The sequence below is a fragment of the Capsicum annuum genome, chromosome 3 (assembly GCF_002878395.1).
Source record: "Capsicum annuum cultivar UCD-10X-F1 chromosome 3, UCD10Xv1.1, whole genome shotgun sequence".
NCBI classification, from domain to species: domain Eukaryota; kingdom Viridiplantae; phylum Streptophyta; class Magnoliopsida; order Solanales; family Solanaceae; genus Capsicum; species Capsicum annuum.
The window spans coordinates 91,540,927-91,554,824 of NC_061113.1; the positions used below are offsets into that span (position 1 = coordinate 91,540,927).

The 13,898-nt window shown below is 32.4% G+C and overlaps 1 protein-coding gene across 1 annotated transcript; it reads left to right on the plus strand.

Annotated features, from left to right (window-relative positions):
* Positions 1-8,525: 8,525 nt before the first annotated feature.
* LOC124896687 lies at positions 8,526-9,831 on the plus strand. Its single transcript, XM_047408365.1, has 2 exons — positions 8,526-8,999; positions 9,670-9,831. The coding sequence occupies exons 1-2, from the start codon at positions 8,526-8,528 to the stop codon at positions 9,829-9,831; spliced, it is 636 nt and encodes a 211-aa protein (XP_047264321.1).
* Positions 9,832-13,898: the final 4,067 nt, after the last annotated feature.

Genomic DNA, 13,898 nt, shown 5'->3' on the forward strand with positions numbered 1-13,898 from the left:
GTAAGAGAAACATCATTAGCCCCAACAGCAGCACCACTACCACTACCATCATCAACAACAATAAGACTGCCCTCCAAAATTATTTTTCTTATGATGGTTGTTGCTCCAAAAATTCTATTTTGTTTCTATCAACGACCTTAGAGTCTGATAAGGTTTGCATAGACCGTAAAATAAGAAAAAATGACATCTTCAACTCTCGATTGGTTGGAGCAAGTCATTGATGGACAATATAAAATAAATCAGTACATATATTAGAATGGTGATGAAATCATATAAAATAATCATTAATTATAATAAAAACCTGATTAGAATTAGACTTACTGCTTTCTTCGGATGATTGAAAAAATTAAGAAATTTTGCATTTTTATCGGTTTTGGCCGACACCATCTCACGATTTTTGGACAGAAAACTTCTTCCTGATAGTTCATTTGTTGTCTTAAATAAGGAATGGTTTCAAATACCCAAGACTATAACATAACAACAATAAATCAAAAGCAATATTGAATTAAAAAATGAATCATAACATAATAAAAGAAATATTTACCATAAAAGTCCATGGAAATCTATATAAGTTGACTGTCTTTGGTGTTAATGGAGTCAACAAATATTTGACAGTCATTTTGAAGCTTTCATAACCCCAAGAATAGCTGTTAAATACCTCAAAATCCTCAAAGAGATTTATTAAACTGAGGCTTATGTTGTTGCTAACGTCTCTCGCCCAAAGAATATTATGTACAAACCAAGCCAAGCACAATGATTGCTTATGCTTCTTTGAAAGTCTTTTACCTTTCAACACTTCTCTCAAATTTTTATTTTTGAAGCTTGGACCAACAATGGACACCAGGTCATCATGATCACTTGAATTGCCTTTGACTTTTTTGGGTGTGCGGGGTGCTTTTTTTTGGGTTAGAGTAGGTATAACTTGAGAAGGAGGAGGAAGATAATATTTTAGTCCAGTAACTATGGCAAAATCCTTCCAACCAAAACAAACAGGCATGCCACAGTAATTTATCCACACCTCATCCATCTTCTCTTTTTTTCATACATAAACCTATGATTGAGAAGATCATATACCATTTTTATTTGGAAACGAGCATTGTTGTCCTTCGACAAATAAAGATATTGTCTAAAGAAGCTTTATATTGCCTAAAGAATCTTTCCCTAAAATATGAATCCAATTTTTGTTCTCAAAGTATTTTTCTAAAGGCATCGAAAGATTTTTCCATGGTTGACTTAACCACAAAATCACCCGTTAAGTCTGTGGCACCATCGCACTGTATTCTCACAAGATAACGATCAATACTAAAGGTTTTGATCAACTCTTTGGTGGAAGGGATATTAGTATTTGGATCATCTATTTTGAAACATTCCATCTCCCCATGTTCATTATCTTCTGCTCCTGATTGAGATAACACATGTAAAGCAAGCTCATAGAGTGGTAGATGTAGCCTAGCTGCTTCACTTGTTCCTTTACTTGGACTTGATTCGGTTTTTTTTCTTTTGGGAGCCATATTATCTTAAATTAATAGGAACATAATATAGATTATAATTGATTAATGCATCATTACAAAAGGATAACAGTAAATCTAACATTCAAAATAGTAAAATAACAGTTCCAACAGACCACACATCTGTTGCAACATATAATCAACCTGTTGTAATGGATGAGCAAACCATTGAAAAAAATAAAAAAAGATCACTCATCTGTTGCACCAGAAAGGTTATCTGTTGCAACATATAACCAACCTATTGCAGTGGATGAGTAATCCGTTGGAAATAATTATAACAGATCACTCATCTATTATACTAAGTAGGATATCTATTGCAGTATATAACCAACCTGTTGTAGCGGATGAGTAATCCGTTGGAAATAATAAAAAAAGACCACTCATCTGTTGTACCAGGTAAGATATCTATTGCATCATATAACCAACCTGTTGCAGCGGATGAGTAATCCATTAGAAATAATAAAAAAAGATCTCTCATCTGTTGCACCAGGTAGGTTATCTGTTGCAACCTATAAGCAAGCTGTTGCAGCAGATGAGTAATCTGTAGGAAATAATAAAAATAGGCCATACATATGTTGAAACAGATTACTCATCTGTTGCCAAATGAATTTTCTGTTGGATCAATATTGTTTAGATATCTTCCAAACAGAAGAGTCATTTGTCGCAATAGATAAATGATTTTTTTGTTCATCTGTTGCATTAGATATTTCATCTGTTGAATCAGATGGTTAATCTATTGTATCATATGGTTAATTTATTACATCAGATGGTTAATTTGTTGCATCAGGTGGTTAATCTGTTAAATCAGATGGTTAATTTGTTGCAACACCATTTTTACTAAGAAAACTAACAAATCAACCCAGCAACACCAACACAATACACACACACACACTACAAACATCAACGGTGACCAAGAATCACCAACAAATTAAATTAATAGTTCGACAACAAGAACTACAATAACAACAAAAAATTATATTTCACACCAGAAAGAGTAGAGAAGAAATGTCAGAAATTAGGGTTTTATTTAGTTCACATTTCAAATTTAAGCAAGAAATATTAAAATTATTAACCAATGCTAGAAGAAAAGTTGACTCAAGTTCCTCTGTTTCTTCATAACTAAAAAGACATAATTTTTTACATGTGAAAGAAGAAATGGGACGACGAAGAACTCGAAGTTGTTGTTGCCGGAGAAGCCTTCACGTCGATTGACGGTTGAAAGTCAAAAAGAAATTAGCCCAAATATTTATTGTTTGAATCTCTCAGATTCCTTTCTCTTTTCTTTAACTGATTTTTACTTTACCTTTTATTATTTAAAATCTCTCAGATTCCTCTTTTAAATTCTTTCCATTCTCACGATTTGATAAGGATAGTGTTCCACAATTTCAGGTAACTAATAAATTCAGTTATTGCATGTCATCAATTTCTCAATTTTTTTACTTTGTATTTTGTATTGTAAACCATTAGCAACTTCGAGTTTGAGGTTTTTATGCTCTAATGGCAGAACACACACCAAAATCACAAACAAATAGGGGTATACCACCTATTAATTTATTATTTGATAATGCACCATCATTTAGTCTTGGATTAACTCAAGACGAAGTATTTAAAGTTGTTTCTATTTCTATACAGTCAAAGAAATCAGTGGTTATGAAGGAGCTTAGGTCCAAGTTTTGTAACGATCCAGTGAAGATGGTTGCGATTTTGAAAAAAAAAAGGTTGAAAAAAACTCCTTCTCCAAAAGACACAAAATTACAAAAATATGAGAATAAAAGGAAAGCAAAAGAAATTGCAAAGTCAAGCAATGTTGTAAATGATGATGTTGAAAACTCGTCTGGTAATGAATCAGAAGAAGATGAGGAGGAAGAGGTATTTTTCAGTGTATATATATTTTTATTTACTGATATATATTTAGGAATTTCAGTAAAACTGATATCATTTTGGGGTAATATGTATTTTGGTGAAGCTAATATGTATTTACTGATATGTATTATGGTCAAGCTGATAGCATAAATATACATTTTGGGGTAATATATATTTATGTGCATTTGTATGTTAAATATATATGCTAAGTTGCATGTATGAAAAATACATTTATATATGAATTATTTATGAAGAGGTATTTGCCTATATGTATTTTTTTTTATAATTGTTCTGTATTTTTAGTTTATTGGAATATTGAAATATACATTTGGGTATTCTTTTTGTTTAAATATGCAGTTGTGGTTATGGACATATTTGTATTTGTTGAAATACAAATACATTTTCAATTTTTTTTTTCAATACAGTACATATAGGTTTGCCATATATTCAAATTGACTGACTAAATATACAATTAAGTTACATAGAAGTATTTTTTATTTTTATAAATACATATGCACTTTCATTTGTATTTTTGCTCTGTTCAATATAGATTTAAGGCATATGGAAACATTTGTATTTTTATACATACATATCCAATTTCATATGTATTTTTTTTGTAGGGATGACTTTGTAACATCCATATTCGAACACAATCAAAATAGACAAAATCTAACTTTACGAAAATACAAATATCCTCTTAAATTTCGATAATCAGAACTCCAAAAAATTGAGTTTGAGCAGCTTGAAAAATCAATTTTGATCACTATATTGTTCGATCAGTTCAATTTACTGTTGCATTATTTCTTTTTTCAAAATTAGTTTACAAAAATTCAAAAAAAAATTCATCAAAATAAATTATTAAACTATACAACGTGACGAAAAATTGACTTTGATCACCCTAATTAACAACTATTAATGGCTCAAAATATTGAAAAATAATTTAACGAAAAATCAATTTGATCACTATATTTGAACGAAATATCAGTAATGGCTCAAAAAAGTTGAACGAAATAATAGTAATGGTTCAAAAAAAATTCAGAACGAAATTTTTTTGATCGATTTCAAACAACTGATGAAATTCATATAAGAAAATAATATTACGATTAAATACTTTCAATAACAATAATGGTTTGATTTGAATTTTCAAAGATATTAAACCGAAGAAGCTTCAGTTGATTTTGATTTAGATTTTTTTTATGAAAACAATAATGTGAAACTGAAATTTGAATTTTATTTTGGTTGGTAACAAATAACAAAAATCACATTAATTAAGAGGTTTTAATGAAAAAGGAATCTTCACATTTAATTCATGGCTAATTATATCATATTTAAATCAACTTATTTGAGTTAAATATGGGTGGTAAAATAATTTGTATATGTGTTTTTACAACAACAGTTTGTTCAAATGCAAAATATAAGCTGCTAGTTTAAGTAATTATGAAAGTGTTGCTATGAATCTCATAATTATGGTCTTAAGTATACTATTTATGAATTCTACCCATTTAAGTACTGCTTTAAGCTTGCATTATGTTATTATTCCATTTTTTACATTTCCTTTAATTTGAGCTCTATTGCCTTCATTGCTATCCCAATTTCCTCTCCCCTCTTAATTCACTCTCTAGGTATATTAATTGATCACTTAATTGATTGCTTGAGAAAAATATGCAGTCACGATTGATTGTTTAGTTTGTTAAGCTATTTAGGTGGTTTTGTCCATTTTCTTAATCTAAATTGTGTTCTGTTTTAAACAGAATCATTGTGTGTGCAAATAAATTGTCAACTTGGTTCTTCTTCTGTTATTAATTTGTGTACTTGAATCAATTGATTAGATTTTAGGATAACTTATATAAATTTTGAATTTTTAATAAGATATCCCAAATTTTGATTTTTGTGTTACATATCTTTATCCTTGATACATATACATTGTGATACATTTATAACTGAGTGGTTAGTTAAATAAGGAAAAAACTAATTTTTAATTATTACGGAGAGTAAATCACACGCAATCGTGGCATACCATATCAACTTTCAAATGAATATTTGAAATACCCAAAATCAGTCAACCTTTAAATTTTTCTTCCTTCTTCCATAAACATGTCATGTCATTATTGGGAGTACTCACAAACTGATCTTAAATTTGTATGTGGACTAGCTTTTCATTTGTATCTTTATGATACATCTGGTTCCAGATGTATCATAATGATACATCTAATAAAATTACTAAATACTCATTCAAAATTTAATTCTATACAAAATAAATATTTTACATATGTCAAACATATGTGAAATAAATCAAACATTTATAAATGAATCAAAAAAATAAATCACGATAAAAAAGATTTTGTCATATGTATCATCAGTATTTTGACAATAAATGTATCACTTATATGTATCACTATTTATAATACGAAAATGTATCTAGAAATTAACAAAATTATATATTTATCAAGTGCATTAGCCAAAAATATATGTATCAACACCGAATTCAATATTTAATTATGCAAACTATTGCAGTGGCCATCATCATTGGCGTGATTCTACTGAAAATTATAAGACTTTTAGCTTCTATAGTATGAAGATTCTTTAAAAGAATATGAATGCTTGTCAACATGAAGCACACAGTAAAACTTTCAAAATTTAAGGGAAAAAAATTGAATCAAATTGTAAATTGTAAATGATAAGATCTGATGAATTTTTTTTTATTTGACTTTTTTAAAAATATTTAAAAGATTCTCTCCCATTAATTACTCTCCTAAAATAAAAGCAAAGATATTACTTCCTTATTTAATACGTATCAAGAGGAAAAGGAGAAATATGAAATTTTATGAAATATTCTAAAAGATAAGGGATTTTATGTTTTATACCTCTTAAGTTTTTGTTTTTGCGTAATTTATCCTAGATTTTAATCCTTCACTTTTTATTGACATGAACTCCCTTTTTTTAGTCCAATGAACTCTTTCTATTGCACTCTCTATTACGTCGACGCCCAATATGTCGAGCTAGGCCTCTCTTGAGTCCGAAATTGGACTGAGATACAGTTTAAAAAGATCGTATAAATTCCAATGCTAATGCACAAGAAAGGAAAGTAAACATGCAATTGAATATGGATAACTTACATAATTCCCAAGTTCTTAATGGGTTGTAACACTTTTTTCCATAACTTTGTTTAATTACATGATATCCCAAATTTTGATATTTGTGATACATATCTCTAGCCTTGATACATATGCATTGTGATAAATTTGTAATTTAGTGATTAGTTAAATAAGAAAGTAACTAATTTTAATTTATTACAGGGAATAAAATTAGGCGCAAATCATGGTATAAGTACATCTGGCTCCAGAAGTATCATAATGACTAGCTTAGGTGTACGCGCCTAACGTGGGTACCTCACTTTAATGAGTTCAAACGTTACACTAAATAAAATATTAAAATAATAAAGATGAATACAATAATTAAATTCAACATCTTTTGAATACATAAAAATGGAGATTTTATTTAATTAAACCTAACATTTATCAAAAAAAAATTATTAAATCCGATCAACATTCATCTACCTCCTGTAAACTGCAACAAGATAATAAACTAATGGAGATATTAGGACAATATAATTAAATCTAATCCTTACCTAAACAAAAATTCTCAAAGTTGGTCGGCATTCATCTACCACCTATAAATTAAAATAAAATAATACGATACTAAAGAAATCAAAACAATATAATTAAACTTAACATTTATATAAGAAATCATTCAAAAACAACTGATATTCATCTATGACCTGTAAACTACTACAAAATAATACAATAGTGATGACAAAGCTTCGATTTTGATGAAAATAATTCTTGTCTAAGCGAAAATTTTGACTCTAATAAAGGACTTGAACTAAAATAAAGAAGATATATATATACACACACACACACACACATTGAATTCTATTATGTTGACAAAAACAGTGAAAAAGTTGAGGGATAGAATATTAAGCATCCACCAATCTAGACATGCAACCGAATCAAGTTAGATGAGCATCAATCATATTCTCCCAATAGGTAAATTGGTTTCTTTTCTAGTGTAACGTGAATCTCAATATTTATAGAAGTATTTTCTTAATATAGTCCTATTTTAGGAGTATTTTTTAATTGACCAGTACAAAGAAAAATATTAATTGATTCTCTTTCCATATAATTTAGGAGTCCCGTATACTTTAGGAGACTAGTAGTATAATAAATAATTAAATAATAAATTGAATAAAGTAGTGAAAAGACAGTTTTGTCTAAAGAAGAGTCTTTTAATGAAGGAAAAAAGTTCAAATAACTTTTCTAAAGGGTTTCACACTTTTAATATATTATAGATACATCTGGATCTAGATGTATCATATTGATACATTTGATAAAATTACTCAATACCTATTAAAAATTCAATCTCACACAAAAATAAATAGTTTACATATGTCAAACATATGTTACAAGTTTGTTTACTGCTCTTTGATTACTATTCCTTGTGGGTGGCATAGGTATGTACTGTCATCTTGTTTCATGCTTTATTAATTATTTGTGTATTATTTCGTGTCTTGAGCCGGGGGTCTATCGTAAATAGTCTTTCTACTTCTCCGGAGGTAGTGGTATGGACTGCGTACATCTTACTCCCCAGACCCCACTATATGGGAATATACTGTGTTTGTTGTTGTTGTTGTTGTTGATGTCAAACATATGTTAAATGTATCAAATATTTATAAATAAATCAAAAATATGAATAACTATCAAAAATTATCTGACATATGTATCACCAGTATTCCAACAACAAATGTATCATATTGGTAATGTATATATTTTTTATAACTGATTAACAACACCAATACATATTTTTATACTATTATATCAACATTACACATGTCATTTCTCACAGGAGAAAATGTATCAATGGTGCACGTATAAAATTTATCACAGAATTAAATAAAATACCATATGTATCTATTGAAAAATATCCAAACTGAATGAGGATGGTGAAACCATTAAATGACCAAAAACAAAAACATATGCATTATCTTTAAAATTATGAAAAGAGTACACAAGTTCTTGATATGTATCAATATATTTATTAAATACATTTATTTGATACATATGATTGATACATATATGTCTTTATACAAATATGTAGATGGGTACAAGTTGTCGTACTCTGGTAGTGAGAGGAGTAGGTATCTTAGTGAACGAGGAGCTTAGAGGGCAGGTAGTGAAGGTTAAAAAGGTTAGTGATAGGGTGATGACTATCAAGTTGATCCTTGAGGGGTCTTCTCTAAACATCTGTTGTGCGTATGTGCCACAGGCAGGCCTGGACGAGGAGGAGAAGAAGAGATTTTGGGAGGTTTTGTACGAGGTGGTAAGAGGTGTGCCTAGTTTAGAAATGATTTTCATAGGAGGGGATTTTAGTGGGCACATCGGGTTCGGGGATAGAAATGTTGAGGGAGATCCTCTTTTAGATTTTGCGAGGGCCTTTGGGTTAGTGGTAGTGAATTCCAGCTTTTTGAAGAAGGAGGAGCATCTGTTTACTTTTTGTAGTAGGATAGCCAAGACTCATATTAACTTTTTGCTGCTTAGGAAGAGGGATAGAGAAATATGTAAGGATTATAAGGTAATCCCGAGCGAGAATCTTGTGACCCAGCATAGACTTTTAGTGATGTACTTGGTTATCAAGAAGATAATGAAGAGATGGGGTAGGGAGGGTCGATCTAGAGTTAGGTGGGGTGGCCTGACTCTAGTTAGTGCCTTGAAGATAGGGGCAAAGTTGGAGGGGATGAGGGTTTGGGAGGGTAGGGGGGACGTGGATAGTATGTAGGATAAGGTTGTGGGATGCATCAGAGAGTCTGCTAGAGAGGTGTTGGGTATCTCGAGGGGCTGGTCTATCCAGTATCGAGGGGATTGGTGGTAGAATGAAGATGTTAAGGAGAAGGTGAAGACGAAAAAGATGGCTTATGTAAGTTGGCAGAGAGTAAAGATGAAGAGGAGAAACGAGTAAGTAGGGAGGATTATAAGTTAGCTAAGAAGGAGGCTAAGTTAGCAGTTATAGCTGCTAAGACAGCAGCTTTTGAGAGTTTATATTAGGGGTTAGAGGAGAAAGAGAAGGAAAGAGGTTATTTAGGCTTGCCAAGGCTAGAGAGAGGAAGGGTCAGGATCTGGACCAAGTAAAGTGCATTAAGGGAGGGATGGCAGAGTTTCGGTGGAAGACGCCCTCATTAAGAAAAGATGGCAATTATATTTTTATAAGCTCTTGAATGATGAGGGGGATATAGGTGTTGTTTTAGGGGAGTTGGAGCATACCGGAGAGTGTCGCAATTTTGGCTATTGTTAGCATTTTAAAGTTGAGAAGGTCAGGGAGGCTATTCGCAAGATGTGAAGGGGCAGGGCGAAGGGGCCTAACCAGATTCTGGTGGATTTTTGGAAGTTTTCTAGCGGAGCAGGGTTGAGATGGCTGACCAACCTGTTTAACAAAATTTTTAAGTCTGCGGAGATGCCTAAGGCATGGAGATAAAGCATGATGATTCCACTATATAAGAACAAGGGTGACATTTAGAGTTGCAACAACTACCAGGGTATTAAGTTGTTAAGTCACACGATGAAGATTTGAGAGAGGATGGTGGAGCAGAGGTTGAGGAAGATTGTGTCTATTTTGGAGAATCAATTTGAATTTATGCCTGGTCGCTCGATGACTTAGGTAATTCACCTAGTGCAGAGACTGGTAGAGCAGTATAGAGAGAGAAAGAAGGATCTTCACATGGTGTTTATTGACTTGGAAAAGGCGTATGACAAGGTGCCTAGGAAAGTTCTTTGGAGATACTTGGAGGCGAGGGGGGATCCCTGTGGCGTACATCAGAGCGATTAAGGATATGTATGAGGGGGTGAAGACTCAAGTCAGGATGGTAGGAGGAGATTCTAAGCATTTCCCGATCTTGACAGGGTTGCACCAGGGATCGACTCTTAGTCCATTTTTATTTGTCGTGGTGATGGATGTATTGATGCGGAGTATACAAGGTGAAATGCATTAGTGTATGCTTTTTGCTGATGATGTAGTTTTGATTGATGAGTCACGGCAAGGTGTTAATGATAAGCTGGAGGTTTGGAGACAAACCTGGAGTCTAAAGGTTTTAGATTGAGTAGGACCAAGATAGGGTATTTGGAGTGCAAGTTTAGTGACTCGAGGCAAGAGGAGGAGGTGGTAGTGAAGTTGGACTCTCAGGCAGTTTGCAAGAGGGATAGTTTTAAGTATCTTGGGTCTATGATTCAGGGGAATGGAGAGATAAATAAGGATGTCTCTCACCATATTGGGGCAGGTTGGATGAAATGGAGGCTCTCTTCGGAAATTTTATGCAATAAGAAGGTGCCTCCCAAGCTTAAAGGCAAATTTTATAGAGTTGTAGTCCGGACGGCTATGTTGTATGGAGCGGAGTGTTGGCCAGTTAAGAATTATCATATCCAAAAGTTGAAGGTAAAAGAAATGAGAATGTCGCGTTGGATATGTGGTCTTACAAGGGCTAACAAGGTTAGGAATGAGATTATTTGGGAAAATATGGGACTGGTATCGGTGGAGGAAAATTACGGAAAATGAGGTTGAGATGGTTTGGTCATGTGATGAGGAGGGGCACGGATGCTCCAGTTCGTAGGAGTGAGAGGCTGGCATTAGATGGTTTCAAGAGGGATAGGGGTAGACTGAAGAAATACTAGAGAGAAGTGATTAGACGTGACATGGAGTTGTTTCAGATCACTGAGGACATGACCCTGGATAGGAAGGTTTAGAGGAAAAACATTAGGATAGAGGGATAAGGTGGGTAGATGAATCATAGTCAGTAGTTAGGGGGGCTTTGGTTTCTTTTGTTTGGTAATGTACATTATTTTTGTGGATGTCGTATCTATGTTAGTTTTATCATGTTTCATACTTTGGATGTTTTTGTATATTGTCCTGTGTCTTGAGCCGGGGGTCTATCGAAAACAACCTCTCTACTTCTTTAGAGGTAGTGGTATGGACTGCGTACACTCTACCCTCCCCAAACCCCATTTGGTGGGAATATACTAGGTTTGTTATTGTTGTTGATGTCTTGATACATATGTATATGTCTTGATACTTATGATTGATACATATAATCTACCACCACCACCCCTTTGTCGTTCGTCCGCACCATCACTGCCACCTTAGCTACCCCATCCCTTCCGTCATTCGTCCTCACCACCATCGTTACTTTGATTATTCTCGTCGAAAATCTAACAACTGATTGTTCAATGTACTTATGATTGATACATATAATCTACCACCACCACCCCTTCCGTCGTTTGTCCGCACCATCACCACCACCTTGACTATTCCATCCCCTCTGTCGTTCATCTGCACCATCACCGCCACCTTGACTATCCCATCCTTTTCATCGTTCGTCTGCACCATCATCACCACCTTGACTGCTCCATCTCCTCTGCCATTCGTTCTCACCACCCCCGCTACTTTGATTGTTCTCGTCAGAAATCTAACAACTGATTGTTTCATTTTTTTTTCTTAATGAGTATTGACTTAAAAATTTAAAAAAAATAAATCAAAATTGATAAAAATATATATAAAAAAAAAAGACAATGAAATTGGTGAAGAGGTTACAGTAATGGAGATGAAAGTTGTATTAATTGATGATAACTTAGGAGATATTTTAGGGGATGAAATTTTTGTAAAAAGAATGGATTGCATGCATTAATTATGGAGTAAAAGTAGGATAAAGGTTTTGTTCCTATGTATCAAGAGTAAAATATTAAATTCGAATATTAAGTAGTTGTTTAAAAGATAAGGGATTTTGGGTAATAAGGTGTCATAGGTTTGTGGTTTTGTGTAATTTTTCCCTTGTTATAGCAAGATATTCAGTAGATATGCATTGAAAATGAGCTAGGCCCAACATATATTTTAGAAGTTTAAGAGCCCGTTTGGATAAAATTAAAATCTGGTCAAACCAACTTTTAATCTCTTTTAAATTTTTTTAGGTGTTTGATAAAATAAAAAAATACTTGAAAAAACTAAAACTAATTAAAAAGCAAAAAGTAAGAAGCTGGGTACCCTTAACTTCTTACTTTTTAGATTAAAATTCTTTTAAATTTGACCAAGACATTTACCTTTTTATCTCTTATATTTTCCTCCAATTCCAACAATACCCCGAATTTGTAGCCCCTAAGTATATTATTTTTTCTTTCTTTTTCTCTTTGTTGCTTCTTTCCATCTCTTCCTTGCAGTTTCCTCTTCATCTTTCTCCTTTGTTTTGAATTATTAGAATTAAAAATTATATAAATTCAACTTGTTTATGGTGTTAACAACTTTAAGGACATTTAAGTTATTTTGATAATAAAAAAGTGATTAACAACACTTGTTTACCAAACACATCAACTTTTTTTCAGTTTCGGCACTTCTATGCAACGCTTATCTGCTTAATTTATAAATACTTATTTTCAGCTTTTAAGCACATACGCTAAAAATTAATTTTTTTAATCCTATCAGCGGGCTCTAAATCAGATACTTGGGAGTTTTGGCCTAAATTGGTTAAATTCCACCTTTTCCCTTCCCTTTATTTATTTTGTATATTTTTATAGATACTAATATAGCATTATCTTAGTCGATTTTTCATTGGAGTACTATCTTTTCACAAATGAAATCATCTGTTGCATGATATTATTCTTTTAAATTGGTCAATCAATCTTAAAATCTTAACAAGTTCTTTTATATTAAAATCTACACTTGAATTCATTTAAATCACTCAACCTTTTCTTTAAAAATTGAAATGCTCAAAAATAATATCTTTAAATCGTTTCTCGTCTATAATAATTTCTCAATAAGTGATTTTCCTAGCAAATGAGATTTTATTTTTTTTAATAAACTTTCAAAAACCTTAAGTCTTTTCCTTATCTAAACAATTTTTTAAAGTTAGTCAGAAACACATATTTTTAGAAATAAACGGATAATTGTGAGTTAACAGATATTCTTGGTACCTTAACAATCTTTCAAAAGTATTAATTTGAACTCTTACTCGGAATTTCTTGAATATTAAAGTCTTTTAATGTCAAGTCTTTAAGGATTTTTTTTGGAGGTTTTCTTTATTTTCCTTAATATATTAAGTGATGACTCCATATTTTAGTTAAATTTGAGAATTTTCTCAGTTTTCAAATTTAATTAAAGTTAAGCCACTTTTTCTCAATTTTGAGAAGATTCCGGCTAAGCCTGTCAAGTGGGTCGGGCTGACCTGGCCCTACCTGGCCCACTTAAAGGACCCGACCCGGTACGCCCTAGGGCATTAGGGTTTCGGGTTTTGGACCGGTTATTTTTCTAATTTGGGCCCGGTAAACCCGGCCCGGACCTAGCCCTGTTCAGGCCTGCTGGTTAACCGGCCCAGCCCGGCCCAGATTCAATTTTTTTTTTTTAGTTTTTGAGTTTTGGGCCAAACTAGTCGTTGTCCCAACGGATATATAGCCATTTTTGGGTCCAAACGGCTAGTTTGGGCCCATTTCTTAAAAAAAA